The 21,711-nt window shown below is 40.2% G+C and overlaps 1 protein-coding gene across 1 annotated transcript; it reads left to right on the top strand.

The window, feature by feature from the left end:
- The first annotated feature begins 78 nt into the window (after nt 1–78).
- gpr107 (G protein-coupled receptor 107) lies at nt 79–20,679 on the top strand. The gene is made up of 18 exons (XM_010889714.5): nt 79–222; nt 853–975; nt 2,336–2,386; nt 2,521–2,612; nt 2,808–2,959; nt 3,388–3,419; nt 4,239–4,295; nt 4,379–4,489; nt 4,789–4,922; nt 5,398–5,473; nt 5,594–5,667; nt 5,801–5,918; nt 6,036–6,166; nt 6,350–6,393; nt 13,981–14,030; nt 15,511–15,594; nt 15,702–15,826; nt 19,385–20,679. The coding sequence occupies exons 1-18, from the start codon at nt 124–126 to the stop codon at nt 19,473–19,475; spliced, it is 1,644 nt and encodes a 547-aa protein (XP_010888016.2). The 5' UTR covers nt 79–123; the 3' UTR covers nt 19,476–20,679.
- The last annotated feature ends 1,032 nt before the right edge of the window (nt 20,680–21,711 follow it).

Here is a 21,711-nt window from a genome sequence, read left to right as displayed (position 1 = left end):
AATACACATATAAAGAAATACTACCTAAAATGTTAAAGAAAAACTATATCGTCATTTGTTTTGCGTAAGCACGTACACCCCTGCCGGAAGTGTTCAACTAGCTATGTTTTTTTTCCCAGAGAAATGGCGAACGACAAAAGATATATGCTGACGGCTACTGTTGTGTTATTTTTCCTATTTATCAGTGAAAGCGATGGCAGGTTACATCACCTAATACTCAAGGTACCTGTATTTCTGCCAGTTTCATTTTGACGCCTGCTATGTCTCACTCCGAGGTGTATCGGGATTTCATAGCTATCAGACTATCAGACAGCTGTAACCGGCCTAAGGTTAGCTGGATTATTGAAAGGAACGTTATTTATTCACCGACTATTAAAAGTAAATGCATTGTCAAACTAGCATACCTACTGCCTTTGTTAAACAAGGTAGCTCCGGTCGTGTAAGCTAAATCAATAACTAAATGACATGACGTTCTAATAAAATAGCTATGGCTAACTTGTCTGTGTCCAACTGTATTTCGCTAACATGTCCATCCGGTCCTGATGGACGTGATTAGCTAACTAACGTAACGGTCGTAGATAGCTTGGTGATGTCAGAGTCGTGCTGGCTGTCTTGACTAACATTCTGTTCGTTTGTCTAATGTAGCGAGGTAGTTATGTATTTTGTTGGTATAGTTGGTTAAATATAGAATGGAGATTATATGACCACAAAACTAGTCTGTAACATCTAGCGTGTGAGGTTACATGTAGAATTTACAATTATTGGCAAATTGTACTCAAAGTTACACACAACAATATCAGTTGACAGCGACGCTGATGCAGAATATTCACAGTGAACGTGCCATTCTTTCAGGATGACATTCGGCATAAAGTCCATCTGAACACCTTTGGATTCTACAAGAATGGATACATGATCGTGAATATGTCCAGCCTTACCCTAACTGGAGAGACTCTTGATAAGATTGACAGCTCCACGGTAAGGTCATTGTCAACAGTTCTAGGAATAGTGGTTGCAACTTCTTTCTGTGGTCCAAAGTATTTAATTGAGAGATTAAAGCCAGGGTACCTACGTTATAACCTTCTAATTGACAGAACCATGCCTGATTAAGTACCCAAAATAATTATTGTTTTACGTTCTCGTGCGGAGCATTGATGAAAGTTAGCAGGAATTGCCATTTTCCGCAGTAACAACATTGAATCATCCACAGCAGACATTTTATTTTTATGTTGTGGCTAAAAATGCTTATCTGTTCTTTGCCCTGTACAACCATGGTCTATAACGGCCCACTAGTATTTAATTTTTTTGTTTCCTGTCCAACCAACGTATAGAATACAACAACTTGTAAATTTGGGGTTACAATTCCTACACTGCCCATCTGTCTTTGTGTTAAAAAACAAACAAACATTGAAACCAGGATAAAATATTGTTTCTTCACTAATAAGCATTTCCAAACGTGTCAACCTATGAAGACCTGTGGAATTTGATCGGGTGATATAACTTGGTCTGTAGAGCATGTGATTTATTTAACAATACTCTGTACAACATTTAACCATCAGATCATCGAAAAATAATGTCTTCAGGTGAAATGTTGTGGTTAGGGGAGTACATTCATTACTCTTTGTAAAATGTTTCAAGTACCAATTTTGTATGTGACTTTCCCAGTGAAAGCCACATAAAAAAATTATCACCTCATGTATAGGTTGCTAAAATTTTGTCATTTCAGTGACTTGACTTAGTCATTAAGTTTTGCAGGTTTTCAGACTTCTTACACTATTTTTGTTTCTCATATCATTTCATATTGATAAATATCCCAATATATAATCGTTGGAATGGAAATTCACAGTAATTAAGTCCTCAAACTGTATTGCGGTGGATCTCAAACTTTGTGATTGTTAGTTTACTTTCAAGATTCTTATGAAGTGCAGAGATACTACTTGATAAATAGCACATCAAATATGATTTGTTTTTATACGTTAATAGACTATATGAACTATACAATATTGTGATATATTACTTGGGTTCGGTGAAGTCCATGTGGGGCCAAAAAATTTTGAAAGTCCTTGAATTAGATCTTTTCAGATTCATATGATCCCTGTATATAGCAGACAGTACCGTTTCTTAGTCCTCCGCTAAACACTCCTGATGGTCTGCAGTTGTGCAGGATAATAACTGCAGGTAAGCTTTTTCAGAATTGGATTTTGCTAAATTCTCCACTGACATTGAATATTTCCTCAATTGTGATCATAAAACAAGTATGAGTGGAGGTGCTCAGCGAGGATGTGCCCTGTGTTTGCACAATGTACTCCATTGTAATCTGTTCCTGTTTCCAAATCAGATTGGATTCAGTCTGGATAGGACAAGCAGTAATGGCTTCTCCACATATTTGGTGAGTATACACTCGACTCTAGTGGCTAGTCCCGGACTAGCCATCAGCCATTCTAACTTGTTCTAGAGTTTTCCATGCACATGCTGCTCTTGTGCAAGCTGGACGGGAGCAGTGATGTGTGTGAGCATTTACAGGATGATCCAGACCTGGACTACTGTGTCTTGAAGAAGTCTCCTGAGGGTGACCTCCCTGTGGCCCTGTTCCTGTTTGACTTCAAGAAAAATGAGTATGTTTCTCTTTGACCGCTGGGCGACCCATGTACTGCCTACAAAGTGTTAAGCTCGCATAAGCTCACACTACGGGCTCACTAGATAGAAGCATGATAGACTGGGGAGAGTAGCTTTAACCGACTGAACAGCGTTTTGAAGTTGATTCTGGTACCTCTAAGCAGCGTGTCCTGTCTTAACTCAATGGGTCTCAGGGTGAAGATGAAGATGCCATCCGAGGAGAACGTGTTCCCTGACATCTTCCCAGTGAGACGGGAGACGGTGGACGTTGAGTCAGGAACTCAACGACAGAAAACTGCTGAGGTGAAGGGTGACACTAACCACCATCCGGCGGACAACAGTGATGGTATGATGACTATGACATCTATGTTTAGGGCTGAAAAAATGCTGACGAAAAGTAGTGTGTGCCTTCCACTTGCATTGAAGCTTATGAAGCAGATTCATACAAGGGAGTAGTAATTTACCTTTGTACCAGCGGTTCTGTACATCGGCTTAGCTACCATTGGTTTCCTGTATTATTTTGGAATTGTAAGTGGCATGTTTTCATTTAAAACCAGTTTTTTGATGTTCATACAATTTATTCCTTTCACAAGGAAATAGTCCTTAAACGTCCCCCAGTGTTTGAGTGGGCTCAGGGATTTAAAATGTGAGCAATTCTATGTAATCAATTTACCAGCAAATGTTCAGACGACTGAAACTTTCTGAATGTCCACTGGTTGAAAATGTTGCTTGTTTTCTCTATCGGCTGTTCTGAACATGTTCTTTGAATCCTAGGTCAGCCTAAATCCAAGCGGGACGTTGAAGAGGTACAACAAATTTATTTTCCATACATACTCTGTCAACATTTGACCTCAGCCAATAACAGTGGATTAAATGGCTGTAACAATACTCAACAGTTTGTTAATCACTGCCCCTGAAATTGTGTACATAATTTTTTTCTTTATATGAGTACTATGCCTATTGGCTGTGACTGTGCTGAATTGTTGACCTGTGCCTCTTCAGCAAATATATATATTTTTTAAAACATCAGCTTTCTTAGTTAGAATGACTTGAGCCTTTTAGCACCTTGTGATCCCAGTATTTCAAACTTGTTTTGGCTCTGCATTGCCATTATTGAGAATCCAGAATCTGAGGATTCATTTGTTTACATCTTAAAGACTAAAGTTTGAAAACCACAGCAATTAACAAAGCTGTGGATAAGATGTTGATAGGATTTTGTCACACTCAACAAGAATATAGCCTATGCAGATGCCAACACCATAGCTAATCCCCTCTTTATTCAAGCAGGCCGTGGCCGTCTAACTGGGACATGAATGTAAAAGTCTTTTAGGAAGGATTTTTTTTATTTGTTACAGTCTCTGATTTATTTCTGCAAGAATACATCAATTTTCTATGCTTGAAATAAGGGGGTTTTCGGCTCCTTGTGAAAAGGTGTTGCACGTTAGCCAAAGTTGTCAGTTCATTGAATGGATTTTGAACAGGAAAATGGTGTCTGGATCACAGTGAAAGAGTTTTTGTCCAATTATTAATTCAGCCAAGGTTTTGTATATGAGGACTTTTAAGGGTTAATACCCAGTCATTTTTTTAAGTGTTTCCTAATGTTACTCTTTTGTCAACGTTCACAGAAAAAGGCAGAAGTGCCTTATCCGCTCCATAGAGACAAAGACGTATTTTCCTTTCAGGTGAGGCTCGTTCATCGTCTGTCAAATGTATATGAAGGACTTGTGCTACTCAGATCAGATTTGATTTCTTTGTTTGTGTTTAGTTTCACTTCAACGTCAGCACAGATGAGCAGCAAGGCCTGTACAACTTCTACTTCCACAACTGCTACAGCAAAGATACTCAAATGGTTAACCCTCTTCGCTTCAGCATCGAAGTAAGTTTGAGTGTTTCAGCAGTTCATTGGTGAAACGCTGTTGTTATTGTTGCCGTTTACTATGGTGGTTATTATTATTATTATTATTATTATTATTCCTCTTAGGAATTTTCTTTGTTGTTATCTAGTGTTTTCAGAAGCAGGCTTTTCACTCTAGTTCATATCGGGTCTTTTTATTGTTGAAAGTCGTACCCTTTTTCTTCACAGAATGACATCTGGCTTTTTTGTTTCTGTAATAATGACTGAAACATTTAATTTTCCCTGACTGAACCTAACCGCAGCATTTGGGTTGTTTTCAGATCAGCATTGAGGAGAAGAACCCCAGCAGCTTCCTGTCTGCAGGGGAGATCCCACTGCCAAAGCTCTACATCATCATGTCCATGTTCTTCTTTCTCCTTGGAACGCTGTGGTTACATGTTCTCCGCACCCGAAGGTGACTTGCCCAGGAGGATGGGGGTACTGGACTGTTACTGTTGTCATAATGGTTGTGTTTCTACTTGAACGCTGCCCATCCTGTTGTATTTCTCCTCTTCTATATGGTATTCTGATCAGTTTGCATGCCATGCAAGTGCCCTTGACTGCCGTTCATTTTGAGGCAGAACTGCCGCAGTGGAGTCCTCGTGCACCTTGAGAAAATGTTGTTTAATTGATGAGCTCCGGTACAGCCTTTGTTCTGCCTTGTTTCGGTGACCACAAGAGGGCACCACACAGCCAAACATTTGCCTCCACATCCAGACAGTATCATGGGGATATCCCGAACCCTGAAGATGTTTTGAGGATAACCATTTCCCTAGTTGAGATGAATAATTAATGTCTCCACATCAGCATAAGCCTAAACAACGTTATCCCCCCCTGCTCTCTCTGTCTCTACCACCCCCCCCCCCCCCACCCACCCCCCTCTATTGCAGTGCTGATGTCTATAAAATCCACTGGCTCATGACGGCTCTCCCCTTCACCAAGTCTCTCTCGCTGATCTTTCACGCGGTGAGCACGCCGACTGCATTCCGTCCCTGGCTGTGTTTAACTGGTTTAGTTTCATCCAAGTCACTTGTGGTGTCCCCTTCCTTGTGTCAGTCTATTGACGGTTGACATCTTTATTCCCAGATCGACTACTACTACATCTCCAACCAGGGTTTCCCCATTGAAGGTTGGGCTGTGGTCTATTACATCACTCATCTGTAAGTTCCCAGGGCATGTCTCGGTAGTACAATGGCCTCAACCAACTGTGGCTGCCTTTCCTCTTCACGCGTGCTGAAACGCATGGATGTGGTTTTGTCACTCGATACGAGGAGGGCTTGTTTCTTCCTGCAGGCTTAAGGGGGCACTCTTATTCATCACCATTGCCCTGATAGGCACCGGCTGGGCCTTTGTCAAGCACATCCTCTCAGATAAGGACAAGAAGATCTTTATGATCGTCATTCCGCTACAGGTAAAGTACTGTCCGTTTAGACTATCTCACTGTTGGGGAACAGTAACTGCTCGATTTGATAGCAAATTACAGAGGCACTGATGATTGATGAGCGCGTCTGACCTTTGGCCTCGACAGGTCTTGGCTAATGTGGCGTACATCATCCTGGAGTCAACCGAGGAGGGCACCACTGAGTATGGCCTGTGGAAGGAGGTCCTCTTCCTGGTGGATCTTTTGTGCTGCGGTGCCATCCTCTTCCCCGTGGTCTGGTGAGTTTCCACAGTGACGTCCTCCATGGGCAGAGATCCCCATAGATTTTGGTGTTCTATGTGCCGTTCTTCAAAGTAACCAAAGAATAGCTGACTTTACTGATTGACCAATATATTTTTAGATATTGGCCACCATCCTCCTATTTTCTGCCAGGTCTGACTTTCCTTCTCCATGGTCCACAGGTCTATCAGACACTTACAAGAGGCCTCAGCCACAGATGGGAAAGGTAGGAAGCCTGTCAAGTTACACTTGAAAAGTAATTTCAATGTGCCAGTGCTTCCCTGCAGTTGTCTAAAGTACCGCGTTGATAACCCCATGGGAATTTCCGTTTAATCATGTCCATCGCCTCACTTCCAAGAACAGCTTTCAGGCCTCTGGTGTGGATTTTATATTTTGCCCCAGCTGATCAAGTTAGACCCCAAGCAACCACTCATGAAAGTTTAAACAATTCCAAAGTCTTCTGGAAACGGGGACGAAGTCTGTGAATATTTTAGAGAAGCAGAAACACTGTCCTGATCTAGGCCACGGGGAGCTTTATTTTTCACTTTCTTGTAAAAGTACATTATTGTAGTGTGTATTTTTCTGTCATTACTGCATCCTCCCACACTCACTGTGTGACTTATTAATTGCCCTCTCTTACGTATTTGCCCTTCAGCGATTCTTCCTTGTCATTCTTCGTCATAGTTTCGCTTTATTTAAACCATTGACTCATCTCTCCCATTCAGACATTAGGTGGAGGTGGGAGGGAAGTTGTTGCAAACATTCAAGGAGACTGATAACAGCTCTAATAAATTGGGTAGCATCATGCCCATGATCAAAAATCTCCACCAAGGTTCACCAGAAGGTCTCTGTAGAAATGTTTTTCAAACCCTGAAGACTTTGGCTCTGACAATGGGTACAGTGTGACACTGACTGAACATGTCTCTTTAAGCCGGCATTACCTGATGTTTGTAAGCAAACAAACAGCCTTCCTTGAAAACGACAGCCTCCATAATAAGCTTCTTTCATCCGTGACAGGTAGCATTTGAGGAACTTAACACCTAGTAGGTTTGCAAAAGGAGGGTGTCGGCCAAGCTGACCTATTTGGCCCAACACAATCTACATAGACATTTCTAATATATACTGCACCATTTAAAAAGTGTAATAAAAGTTGTATTAATTTTATTAATCTTTTTTTAAATCTAAAACTATTTTATATAATATTTGAGAAATCTGGACTGGGCTTGATGGTTGTGCCCTTCATCAAGATTTAATGTTAAAAATGTACTAAGTGTTAAATAGATTCAATTATATTAATTAAGAAAACATTCTAAATGTTTCAATTATTGTAGCCAATCATAAATACATTTCCTGGAAAATGGAAGATTAATTTAAAAATAGTTATTGCTGTAGTTGGAATTCAACTGGAAGTGCACAGTTGAGTTTAATTAATTATGCAATGTAAACAAATGGTAAGAGACAAGGCAGGTTTAAGGATTAGTGCCAAGAAGACATCACAAAAGTTTTTATTGGGAGAAATATGTACAGTTGTACTCAAAAGTTTGCATACCCTTGGAGAATTGGTAATATATGTACCATTTGTGAAGAAAACATGAGTGAGCAGACACAACATGTCTTTTATTTCTTATGGGATTCACATTCAACTGTAGGTCATAACTGAATGACACAATCATGAAACAAAACATGGCAACAAAGAAAAAAATTAACTGACCCCTGTTCAAATGTTCACTTTCCCTTAGTTCTTAATACTGTGTATTGCCCCCTTTAGCATCAATGAAAGCGTGTAGTATTTTGTAATAGTTGTCTATGAGGCCCCGGATAACTCCAAATTACAGTGTGCCAGAAGCTGTGAGCCGTGTCAAGTTGTTTGTTGGGCATATTATAACCAGGCTTTTTTGTGGCATTGGCATAGTAAAGGCTTCTTTCTGGCAACTCGACCATGCAGCTCATTTTTGTTCAAGTATCGTTGTATTGTGCTCCTTGAAACAACCACTATGTCTTTTTCCATAGCAGTCTGTATTTCTCCTGAGGTTACCTGTAGGTTTTTCTTTGTATCCCGAACAATACTTCTGGCAGTTTTTGGCTGAAATCTTTCTTGGTCTACCTGACCTTGGCTTGGTATCTAGAGATCCCTGAATTTTCCACTTAAGTATTTTAACAGTGCTGACTGGCATTTGCAAGGCTTTGGATGTATTTTTATATCCTTTTCCATCTTGATAAAGTTCCATTACAGTGTTACGCAAGTCTTTAACAGTTATTTTCTGCTCCCCATGGCTCAGTATCTAGCCTGCTCAGTGCATTCACGTGAGAGCTAATAAACTCATTGACTATTTACGATGGATATAAAATGTCTACACACCCTTGTTAAAATGCCCGGTTCTTGTGATATGAAAGAATGAGACAAATCATGTCAGAACTTATTCCACTTTTAATGTGACCTATAACATGAACAATTCAATTGAAAAACAAACTGATGTCTTTCAGGGGGAAAAATACTTTTTTTTAACTCACAATAACCTGGTGGCATTAGTGTGCACACCCTTAAACTAATACTTTGTTGAAGCACCTTTTGATTTTAATACAGCACTTCATCTTTTTGGGTAGGAGTCTATTAGCATAGCACATCTTGACGTGGCAATATTTGCACACTCTTCTTTGCAAAAGCTCTCCAAATCTGTCAGATTGCGAGGACATCTGTGCACAGCCCTCATCAGATCACCCCACAGATGTTCAATTGGATTCAGGTCTGGGCTCTGGCTGGGCCATTCCAAAACGTTAATCTTCTTCTGGTGAAGCCATGCTTTTGTGGATTTGGATGTGTGCTTTGGGTTGTTGTCGTGCTGAACTTCCACTTCATCTTCAGCTTTCTAACGGACACCTGAAGGTTTTGTGCCAACATTGCCTGGTATTTGGAACTGTTCATATACCAGGCAATTTTGGCACAATTATGTGATCATAAATGGCTTCATATGATCACTATCCTTCAAAAAAAAGACAATTTCTTTGCATCATCTGTCATTTTCTAAATCAATGCCGAAATGCTACAATTTCTGCCTTGGTGCGCAAACTTATGCGCACAACTGTATTTTCCAACTTCAACATTAAATGCATGATCCATCAGTAACGTACTGAATGCTTAAACAAACTCTGTGTGCACAAGTATCCCACCAGATTGACAGTGCTAATGATCATTAAAATGCTACTCAACCATGTGTTCAAGATGATAGAAATTCTTAATTGAAAAACACTACTCGAGCTATGAAGCTTAACTAAAACTAATTGTTCAAAAAGCAAAAAGACACTTGTACTGACTGGCCCTTTTTCATAATTGCTTATGCATCATGGTCTTGTCACACATGTTTAGCTTTCCACATTTTGCAGCAAACTGTCTCTTTAATTCACTGTAAAATGTCTCCCATACTTAAAAGAACTTGGGTCAAACACAACTTTCTGATGGCCTATTTTCCGCCATCTTTCATTTGTTCTTTTGATAATGGATTGGTAATGAAATTCTTTATTTCATTCTCAACATGATCAATTAGTTCCCCCAGGAAAGAAAATATTTGTTTCTTTTAGACAATACATCTAAAAGCCTAACTTTTTAAGTAGGTTGTTTGAAAGCAATAAAAAGCGCCTAAATGCCATTTTGTTTTAATATACAGTAACCAAATGGGCTTTATAGGAACACGAGCGATTTACAGTAGAAACGACTGAATAACTAATTATTCGACTAAGATATTTTAAAATCAAATGTAGTGTTAACTCATCTGTCTTTGGTCTCCTTAATGGTTGGCATTTACCCAGAACAATTAAACAAAACCGGAGAGATTTAGACCCGAGGCACAAATTAAGTTTTGAAGATTTATGAAGGAGTGTTTTTTTCCCCAGTCCTGAGTAAAAGAAAATGAACTGTTCTGTTCCTAGACTGCACCAAACAAAACAATCAGATAACTATTGACTATTTCAAGGCTACACCATACTGCAATCTATCACAGGGGCGACAAGTTGTACTTACCAAATTATTTTCAAAAAAGGCAGTACTTCAAACAAATCAGCATTAGTTGCGTTTCGATCCATGGCATGCGTTGTCTCAATCTCCTTGTTGCAGGTCGTTCAGCCATTAGAGCTCTACTGAGGGCATTAAAACCCACTGAAGAAGTGTGTTAAAACTCAAGGCAGATGGTTTTTGGGGATACACTGTTTACTGATTCCACAATCAGTTTATCCGGTTCTGTTGTGTCCGTAATGAGAGCATTAGCCAACAGTGCTGCTAGCCCTTCTTAACATTCGGCACTTGATACGGCTTTAGGAAGATTCCCTGATGTTCTGATGCCATTTCCTGTGGTGGAACAGAGACATTTGTAGCTAATCTGGTATTTGTGAAACCACCTGTTTTGTTTTGATTATGCTGCTGTTTGTTGGTAGAGATAGAAGAATCCAAGCAAAGGAGTCCATCCCTCGAAAATAAGTGGATCCACACACTCATGCAGTCAAAACGCATCAAATACTTCTAAGAATGCTGCCGTTTTATTATTATTTTTTGAGTAGGCTGTTTTAACCTGGTGACATACTGTCACATTCCTTCATTTTTCTCTCCATATTTTAAATAGGTCAGCGTTTGAGGTAATTTTCTTTGTCCAGATCCCTTGTGTCAAAAATGAAATGGGTCTACAATGTTTATTTTTGTCTACCTCTGCCAGGTCCTATCACAGACACACCTGCCATAGAGTATGAAAAGGAGAATAAAATAACAAAGGATCCAGATATATTTGTTTCTTTCAAAATATAGACACAAATGAAGTGTTCATTTTTTCGTTGCCTTAGAAACCTCTGAAGTCTCTCCGGAGACTTATTCCGTTTTGTGATGGAATACAATGTTAGCATTAACGGTATTGTTATGCGCTTTGTATTCATTGGCTTAGTATGGAACTGCTTTGAGGATGGAAGAATGACCAGCTCTGAAGGTGTGAATGAAATCATTAGGTTTCCCTACAATGGTGTATAAATATCAGACAATCAGTTTTAATTACAAGCTAAGAAATAGTAAAAAGACATTTAAAAAAAATCTTTGTTCAATGGGAAATTTCTTCTAATGAAGTCTTTCAGTTTTCTGATTACGCCATCCATCACCTGCCTTTCCCATGCTGTGCTGTCCATATTGCACCAAAACAATATTTTTTATCTCAGTAAAGATGTGCCTAGCCTAACACCGTGGTGTCCATTCACTTTGCCTAATCCACAGCCCAATTGTTTGCTTTGTACCTTTCTGTTTTTGATTCTTAGTCAGTGGATAGGGATGAGACCTTTTCAAAGCATTGTAGGATTCCCTGTTTGTCTCGCTGCTGCCCCTGAGCTCTTTTTCTCCAAAAACCACTTCACTGTCTCACGGATATAATGCTGTTTCCTTGGGGATCTAATTGTTTTTATGTAGACTTTTTATGGACAAAAAGAAAATCTTACCTCCCCAATCCGTTCCTGCTAACCAAGGTGTCCTCTGATATATAGTCCGCTTGTCATTATCCTGTGTACCGGTTTCTCTATTAAAGTTTAAAACCACTACATTCTCTATGTGATGCCATGGGACTCGAAATATTTCCATCTTCATTGGAATGTCCAGTGAGGTTCTTTATTTTTGTGTAAATTCGGTCAGTGTTATTTTGGGCACAAAGCTCTCCGCTGGGTTTTTAATTGAACATTATGCTGTCTTTATGGAGCTCGCGAAGAAGCCAGTTGTAAATACCCGAAAACACTGTTTTGACTCGCATGTTGAATAGTGCAGTCTTTGGGGACTGTTTCTTGAATGGTTAGCTGTCTATCCAAAACTACATCAACTACATTTTCAAGCAAGAAATCTTATGAAGATTTTGAAATCTTTTATAGCTTTATTTATTTTTTTCTGTGACCTATAAAACCAAATTGATTAACTAGTTTGAATATTAGTGTTGCTTCATTAATTTAATGAACAGCCCATAGAAATGGAGTAACCATTCCAAATGAATGATCCACTATTTGCAATCCTGTAGCTAATTCACTTTTAGTGTCCTCATCCGTGCACCTGCTTCCATGTCCCTTGCCTTTTTGCTTCTTGGTTTCACAATTGTGTGTGTGTGTGTGTGTGTAGTACTGTATGTGTGGTACATGTAACTTATTAATCGGAGCAGACGTTAAATCACTTGCAACATGACTGTCAACCTCCCTGCATGGAAGTGCAGCAGTCTTTTGATTCATTATTTAGGGTTGAATATCCAACCTAGTACTCAAGTCTGTCGCTATGGGTTGATAATCACCTTAGCTGGCGTGTGAACCTATGGTTTTGCCCACAGAGGGTGTCGATGACATTTAGGACAGACATTTAGGACATTTGGCTCAAATAGCCCCATTGGCTAGCTCTGTACATGATCACATTTTCAACAGATCCTTTAGTGTGCTGTACCGTGGGCTACCCTGATTAGAGTTCAGAATTGATGCAAGGCAATGAGCAGACAAATCGAAACCACTGAAAGCCCTGACTTAACCCAGTTTACTGTACACCTCATTCTTTAGAATAATCAGATGGTAGACTAAACAAAACCCAAGGAGCGGAATTACATCATGTATCCATTAGGCTATAGCCTTGTTAAACCTAAACCAATTTAAAATACTGATACTTCTGCTTTCATGTTCCATTTATTAGATGTTACAGGGAGAAACGTTCTAAATAGCCTACTTGTGGGATATAAGGTCATTAATTTGCTTTGCTGCAAAAGGCTTATTAGCTTATTATCAATTTTGAATTCATTTTGAAATGTGACAGGAAGAATCTAAACAAGTAAAACAGTGGTTTTGACATTTATAACCCTGTAAATGAACTATGAATTGCAAATCACTGACATATAATTTGGAATTTAAGTTTTACTTTGTCAGATACTATTATATTTTTACTATAACTTGGGTGTGTCCTGTACTGACTCTTATCTGAACACTGAATAAATGTGTATTTCAGATGAATTACCAGTCATGGTTATGCCATTGTTGTGTTGCCCAGCCATGCCCGGCCAGGTGCCTCTCTAGTGGATATAGCAACTGACAGAAATCTACGTTGCATTATTAAATAAACATGATTGAATTAAATCCAGTAATATATTTCTTATTTTTAAGCAACGGTATTCCTTTGTTTTGTTATTGTGGTAAATGATCTGATAAGAATGCATTATTCTCTACCAACCTTGTGTGGCCCCTGGGTGTTCACTTTCAAAATGTCCCTCCTTGCTTCCAGAGTGACCTTCTTTGTTGTAACTAGGCCACTGTCCAGGTCCACAGCTGATGTTGTCCCCTTTTGAAGGCCCAGTTTTGTGGAGGAGGTTGTGCGGTCTGAGAATGATAAATGTCCGTACAGGTCGCCCTTAACCAACACCCCTGTTGCAAGTGATGCAGACAGAGTTGAGGCCACATTATTGCCTGCAAAACACCATCCTCTCAGATGGCTCATTTAGCCTTTTACCGCTTTTTATCGGCCCAATCATCTCGGATTAAGAGCTTTTCAGGTGTCAACTCACAACTCCTCAAATTAGTACTAACACTAACTTTTACCCATCTGACTCATTCAATGTTTGATGTATCAGGGTTGTTAAAACAAGTTCTACATGGCTCTAAAAATACCTGAAACGTGAAAGATAACTTGGGTCTTCTCTTTTAGTAACTGCTCTAAAAAATGTCTCTGTGGGCCTGTTTATTTTGGGAGGGAGATGAAGGACAAGTGTGTCGCTGAGAAGGTCTGCTGGGATGTGGGCTTTGCTAGGTGACTTATGTTGCATTTTCATCTCTTTTTTTGTAGCTGCCATCAACCTTGCCCAGTTGAAGCTCTTCAGGCACTACTATGTGATGGTAAGTGTCCTCTTTCATTCTCTTTTGATCCTTCTTGATGAATAGATTGGTCCAGGAAGAATAAGGCAGGGAAGTCAGAAGTCCTAACCAGTTGTATACATTTAAATGGCAGGTGCCTTAAATGGCATTGTCCATACTAAAAATAGTTTTCTCTGTCATGTCCTCTAGCCATCTCTATGGAATTGCCTTGTGAAAGCTTCACACTTCAAGATTGTATCTTGTAATTCAGCTTGTCATGTTGGCAATAGAACAAGCTTGAAAAACAAGTCATGCCTAACCGACCCAGATTGTACATTTATTTATGGACCGTTTGTGATTGGTAGTTGGGTGTTGATGGGAATTCAGGGCTTAGTTCAAAACAACTGCTTGTGCTTGCTTTAGGTCTTTAATTGCTCAGCTGGGAGAACTAAATAAGAGCACCTTATAAGCTAGGTTTTCAATCCAGTTGCCATCAGGTTTAAATGAATGTATTCTAAAATCGGAGTAAAGAAAATGCACATCGCCATTTTCCCACCATTTACTTTTTGTGGATGAAACTCATTGCAGGATGACAACATAGTAAGCGTAACACATTTACCTTTTTTGTGTTGGTCATACACAAAATAAAAATGTGTGTCTCAATTGCATGTTCATCTAGGTTGCCACAAAAATGAAATAACAAAACGCTCCTGATTACGGTCTGGACATCTGTGGATCCCACATGTAGTGCAGCAAGGCTGCACAAGAGTTTTGATTAGAGCAAGGTTATCAGTATTTGTTCACATTAACAGTGAATGTCACTGGAATAAGAACCTTGATTATTGTTAGAGGGGAAAGTCAAGATTATCCCGGCACAATTCCCTGTTCATGTCTCTATATCCGTCCTGCCTGTCGTCGCTCTCTTGTAGCTACCACGGCCATGTATATGCTTCTTAAATTGTTAGAAAGATGCAGACGTGTACATAGAAATCTGTTCCGACATGGTGAAAGGGTCAATTTAACAAGCACCAATCATTTCACTGCGTCTGAGTTGTCTATACAGTGTGTACGCTTGGTCTTATTTTCTCATCTTTCCACTTCAGTGAAATAGTGACAGCTCTATTTATATTCGCAAATGGACACACATGAAATCGCTTCATGAAGCTGTTTCACCAGTCGAAGCGTCCGTCTCCCCCTCCTCTGTGTTGACATTCTGCTGTTATGGTTTTATCTATTTGTTTTTGTCTTACTGGAATGACTGTTGTGCTGACCAAAGGGGCTGCAACTCCCCCCTCCGTCTCTGCCCATTATGTGGTCTTTCAGGCTGTCCTCTCCGGCGGTCTGTGCCGTTATGCCTTGCAAGCCCGTCTTTGATTTCCGTGTCACCCTATTTCCCACTCCTCTCCCAATAAAGAGGTGTGACGGGGCAAGATGGCTGCACTACTAACCAACATCTATTGCAGCGCCGACCGCAGAAATCGCTTGTCTAACGTCTTTGTTCTCTTTCCCCTTATTCCCTCAGATCGTTTGCTATATTTATTTCACCCGTATAATTGCCATTCTCATCAAGTTCATCGTCCCCTTCCAGTGGAAGTGGCTCTACCAGGTGGGTGTTACCCGCATTCAAAGCTTAAACGTACGTTTAAAGACCGTTCAGCAGCACGGCTCAGCACACGCTCCTCGTTTCAACCCTGGTCTCCTCCTTGTTTTCAGTTACTCGACGAGCTGGCCACGCTGGCGTTCTTCTTCCTGACGGGCCACAAGTTCCGCCCAGCTTCCTACAACCCCTACTTGCTGCTGTCGGTGGAGGACGAGGAGGACATGGAGATGGAGGATGTGTGAGTCAACAATAGCGCGGCGTAATCGGCGCACGCAGTCGCAAATGATGTCCTATGTAACTCGCTTGGTGGAGTGCGGTGATTCCCGACCGCCAGGGTCGCTGGTTCGATTCCCGGTTGGCCGTTACAAAATATGGGTATATAACTAATGTGCACTTAGTCCTGCAAGCAAAGAGTGCTCGAGGCGCTGCAGTACGGTTGAAGTTAGTGTAGTGGTTTCACAATGGAACCCCGACTTACTGTGTTTCTCTTTGTTCCACGTCCTCCATCTGCGCCTGACATTTTACCCAACATGAAAAGAGGTGTGGTTTTTTTATCACCGCCCTCATATTTCACTGACACTTCACCCAGTGTGGTCTGGTCTGTGGGCAGCTGTGTGTCCTCTAGCCTCCAGCCTGCGATGTCACCGATCCCCAACCCCGAGAGTGCCTCCCAGACCCCTGTGGCACTCGGCGGGAGAGCAACCCAATTAAAAGGAACATTGCTACTTGGTGCGCCACCTGCTCTAGCCTAGATACAGTACACTAGCAGACCGGCTTTCTTTCACCTTGTCTACAGCTTTGTTATTTTTAACCTCAACATCTGTTTTCAGGGCATCTCAACATCCCTGAGATACTTAATCTGCGTCCTCTCTCCTTCCTAACAAGTTGTCCACCTGGTCCAGTTGACGATAGATCTCTATGTCGCTCTGTTTTGGTCTTAACCTTGAAGCCTTGCTCCCTTTTCCTCGGAACCTTCCTCCAGGCTCCTCTACCTATTTTCATTTTTTTCCTGAAGGTTCCAGAAATAGATAGTTCATTCAGTGGCATCATGGCTGCATTTAATCAGGTATTGTCATTCTGATCTTTTCTTCGCAAACATGTCCTATCATGTCAGAAAGCGTTCCATGAGCAAACTATATGATGAATTATATATATTTTTTTTAATGAATAACCAGTCAAAACCTCCTGATCAGCTGGTTGAAATAAATCAGGTTAGATAGCCTTCCCACTAGCTCACCTGCAGGTTGGCCATTCTTGGTTTCCGGTGTGCTGGGAGTTGTTTTTGTGGAACGCTGTGCCTTTGGCGCACCTGGCAGGGCCTCTACCGCAGCAGAGAACCACACCGGTTGGACTGTATAGGTTAAGAAGCAGTCTGTCAACTGGGTTTTCGGCTGCGTCATCCTCTCTCTCCACCCTCCCTCTCTGGCTCCTAGCTTCCTGCTCTCCTCTCGCCTGCCTGGCTGCCTGGAACTGGGTCGCCCGTTTGGGGAGCTGGCACCGGACCCGCAGACCAGTAGCTGAAGGAGTGTGGACACATGCGCTTACAAAACTGTCACTTGCACACACGCTCGTGCACGCTCGTGCACACAACAATAGCCTACATATCATAACAACAGACAGACACTGCCTCAGAAATGTTCGTTTGTCATCCCTGTTGATTCCTGACGTGGGGGCTTTACTGGATTTTCTGAAAAGGAGGTGTGGTATATAGTTGAATCAGCTGCTTATCTCGTTTTATGTTTTTCCTTCTGTGCTATGCTGTTGCTGAGCACAAAGAGAGGGTGGTTGATTTAACATGTTTTTCTTGGCTTTGCTTTATTGATGATTCTGTCCCACAACAACTTGCTTATGTTTCGTTCAATACATTTAACCAGTCCCAGACTCCCAGTACAAAACATGTTTACTGTGACAAATTAAGTATGTTGGGATTCTGCTTTGTTTTGGCTTTGGTGTCTCAAAATATTTATCCAAATATGAATCTTAAAATATAAACCGTATTAATGAAATGGAAACTAAATGGTGGCCAATATTTCAGCATGTCATAGTTGGAGTGCTGATAAACGTTCAAGTACCCCCCCATCATCAAAAAGGCTAAACTGACTTTGATCACTATTGTGAATCTAACAGGCTTTACAATTATGGCTGCAAGTAATGTGCTTTGCTGTACAACTGTTTTGTTGTTCACATTATCTAGTTTGTAACCCTTTTCTGTTTGCCTCAATGTGGCCTTTACTTTAAGAAAACAGGTCTTTTTTGACATTCAGTGACACACCACAAATAAATATGAATTAAACATGGGCTGTATGTTTTTGGAGCTGCCTTAGGGCTTTTTAAAGGAAGTGGAGCATTGTGAATATTTCAATAACTCCTTTGCCTTCTTCAGAAAGTTCTACCATTTTGAGAGATTGAAAGAGGACTTAAGGCAAATTCTACATAGCGTGCCTATAGAAAGCCACCCCCCTTTTCACTTTTGGTTTTCAGTGCCTTAGTTTCATCTATTGAAATGAAGGTTTCCTCCACTTATCAACCCACCATGCTCCACTATTTTAAGGTATTTTATTATTTGGATTAAATCAAATCTATTCACTATATACTGAAATGATAATTCAATCAAATAGATTTTATAAATGATTTTATAAATTGATTTTTACATTAGCAGTTGTCGCAAAGTGCTTTTAATTGGATCAGTCTGCACAGAGTTCGTACTTTGTGGAAGGACCTTTGGCTGCAATTACAGCTGTGAATCTGTTGGGATGAATTTCTAATAGAACTCTCTAGCCAAGCTCTGTCAAGATTCTTGGGGAGAGTTAATGGACAGCAATTTTCAGATCATGTCACATTTTTGTTTGAATTAAGGTCTGGTCTCTGACTTGGTCACTGAAGGATATTTACCTTTTTATTCATTAGCCTCCCAAAGGTGCAGGAGCTTTGACTTTTGGCCTGGTTTTATCTTTCTTGTATTGAGCAGGGTTTGCTCAAGATCTTTTTATGTACATTTCTGTAGGCATTTTGTCTTCTATGGTGTCATGCGTTTGCACCAAATATACTGCATGGCATGTAGGCCAAAAAAAGTAACATTTTATTTTTGTCAAACCACAATGTTTTGCCACATGGCTATAAAATCTTTATTGCGTTTAACGTTTATGTTGGCTTCAAATCAGATTTAAGGTTATCTTCCTTATGGGGGACTAACAGCAAATATGGAAAATGCCTTTGAGTTGTATTTGGAGTGTTAAGTTTGCAGCTCTCTCACCGAGGGAGAACAGGGTCGAGCTGGCTCAATAGCTACGTCAAAGTGTTATGGGGCTCCCCTCTCACTAAAACGCTAGATAGAACTTTGTGGAATAACAGAAATACACAGACAAAACAGATCTTCTGTCACGGTGAGAATACACCATCGGGGCATCCCCTATCAATTGGCACATTTTTTATGATACATTTCAGTCGCGGGGCACATCCGTACTCTTTCTGACATCTGTGTTGAGATGAATAGCAAGCAGACTGTCTCTGTGGGCTTACTGCGTTGGCAACGCCCACGTGCTGATCGATGCCTTTCCACAACATTGTCCCTTAGTTCTTTTGAAAGCTCCTTGGTGTTCATTGTTGAGATTTTGCATTTCAGTTCACTACCCAGTGGTTGGAACCTAGAAGAGGTGGTGATATGGACCTGAATTGACACAAAACACTGCAATTCAAAAAAAAAAAATATTTAAATGCATGAAACACTTAGTGTGAAAATTGTGTGAACAACTATATATATTATGGATTCACTAATAACTCTAATTTCTTTGCTCAGAATAACCACCTCGACGGCAATGGGAGATGGTGTAAAAAAAATGAAGAGGAGCACAAATGGACCAATGGAAGAGAGAGAGAGCGTGGCCTAACGGGCGACGTGGCCTCACAGGAACACGGTGTGTCTGGACTATGTGGTTACAGATGTGGCGATGGACACTTGTTGCCCAGATTTGAAATGTAAACCGACTCCACTTCAGTCTGGGTCGCAGCCCCAAATTAGGGTGATCCCAAACTGTGGTGGTCTTAACTGTATTTATGTGTACATTATTGTATATTTGAATTCCCTTTGATGTTACAGTGAAGTAAATGCGAGCACTCTAAGTAACCAAGACCACAATCCCCAGTTTGGTTTCATTAATCCACCGAGGCTGCTGTTCTTGGTCATTGTTGGTAGTCGTTCTTTTATTTATTTTTGAGTGTATATACAGCATGACATTTTGTATGACTCGCAGTCTCAAACACATGCATGCGCACACGCACCGCTACACTCTGGTGAATAGCCAATGGTGAAGTACAGAAACATTGTATTTATTTACCTCTTCTTGCCAGCTGTGAAGTGGAAGCCACTAAAGCTACAACTGTGTAGCTGGTTATTTTGGGGGTTTGTTCATCAGACTAATACCGTTTGTGCTAATCTTTATTTGTGGTGCTTCTTCTGCAGTGCAGTGGTACTATGACGTGTGTTTGTGAGATGCTTTCAGATGCCCGTTTGAGTCAAGGTTCTCATGATTATCCAGATGGTGGGTTGCAATCAATTTTGTCAGCAATACTCATTTTCAGGAAAAGATCCATTAACCTGTGAAGATTTTTTGGTAGCGATGAACCTTGCCTAACTGCTTAAGAAACTAAAACGCCACAATACAGTATTTTTCCATGTAGACAACAGATGATGATGATGATAAATGAATGTTTTCAAAATCAGTATTGCCAAAGCTGAACACATCTTCAGTTGCGGAGAGCGAATACTGTGGATGACATTTGTCAATCAAGGAGGTTAAATGTCTGTTTTTTTTTTTTACAATGGTAAAGTACAAATAATTTGCTTCATGACCAGAAACCTAAGTATGGGTAGAATACTAATGTTTGAGGTCAAAAGTTGTGGGTAGACTAGTTTGCCCTATGTCAGGTTTTGAAAGAAGGCAAGGCCTTCACTGTTACTTTTTATTTGTTTTACATTTACACACATTTTTTTGTTCAAAGACACAATATACCTTAAAATATAAAAGTTAAACAACAACCATGTAAATAATGTATCTTCTGTTCATAAAGTCCTTTTTGACCCTGCTCAATTGAAGTATTTTGTGTTGAAAGTTGATTTACCATTGGCCCCAAAGGCTTTGAATCAGATTAAGAGCCATTGAGACACAATTAGGATGTTTGTAGACATGCTTCCAAGAGGGGTTGGAAGAGAGATGTGAAACCCAAGCCCTCACCCACCTTTTGTTTGTTCTATAACAGGCTTTTTTTGTTCAAGTTGAAGGAGAATTTCAATAATACATTTGTGACCGCCATTAGAAATGTATGGCTAGTCTGGCAGCGGAACGTAGATTGGCTGCTCCATAGCCATTCTGTGCTACATGTGTCACTGAATAGGTTGAGATATTTGTTGGAGTAATAATAATAATACGTTTTATTTGTATTGCACTTTACACGTGAAGGACACCTCTCAAAGTGCTACACGTGCACAGATAAAAAACACTAAAACATAAGAACAGTCAAAAACAGTATAAAAACAAAATTATATTAAGAAAATGCAATAGAAATAAAGTACTACATTAAATTACTGTATTTTTCCAATAGCTTCTGAGAACAATTAGGACCATCCTAAAACTTTATTGCTAACGAAAACGCTTTGTTTGAATGAAAAGCAGCCAACTAAAACAGTAGGAATGTTCTACCAAACATCAACAGAAACACTCCGTGTTTATAATCGTGATATTTCTTCGCTACGTCTTGCCGTCCTGATAAAAATGTACACTATACTTGAGCGTGTCATGCTGGATTAGCTCGAGGGCAGTTCAGTTGCGAATTGGCGGGAATCCGACAGAAGCACGGGAGTTAAAGATGGGTAGGGCCATAGATAATAGAACCATATGAATAGAACATCTATACTAGAATATAATACAACATAGATAATTGAGCATCTATCTTATATCTTTGGGTAGGAGTGGGTTGCTGATATCTTAGTGCTGAAGAGGCTAGTGAACATCTGGTGCTGTTGGGTAAACCCATACCACCATGTACTCTTTCGTTCAAAGTTAATTTGAAGTTGAACAGCATATGAGGTAAACAAAAAAAAAACTTTTGGAAAGGATGCTTGTTGAT

This window comes from Esox lucius, chromosome 14 (assembly GCF_011004845.1).
Source record: "Esox lucius isolate fEsoLuc1 chromosome 14, fEsoLuc1.pri, whole genome shotgun sequence".
Taxonomy (NCBI): Eukaryota; Metazoa; Chordata; class Actinopteri; order Esociformes; family Esocidae; genus Esox; species Esox lucius.
Note: the sequence above shows the minus strand (reverse complement) of the source record. Positions and strands in the feature narration are given on the sequence as shown.

Bases quoted from the DNA above. Each gene is read 5' to 3' on its own strand.
- gpr107 (XM_010889714.5), top strand. From the start codon at position 124: ATGGCGAACGACAAAAGATATATGCTGACGGCTACTGTTGTGTTATTT. The intron at 2,960-3,387 runs GTATGATGACTA...TTTGAATCCTAG, and splicing joins TCCGGCGGACAACAGTGATG to GTCAGCCTAAATCCAAGCGG. The intron at 5,474-5,593 runs GTGAGCACGCCG...CTTTATTCCCAG, and splicing joins TCTCGCTGATCTTTCACGCG to ATCGACTACTACTACATCTC.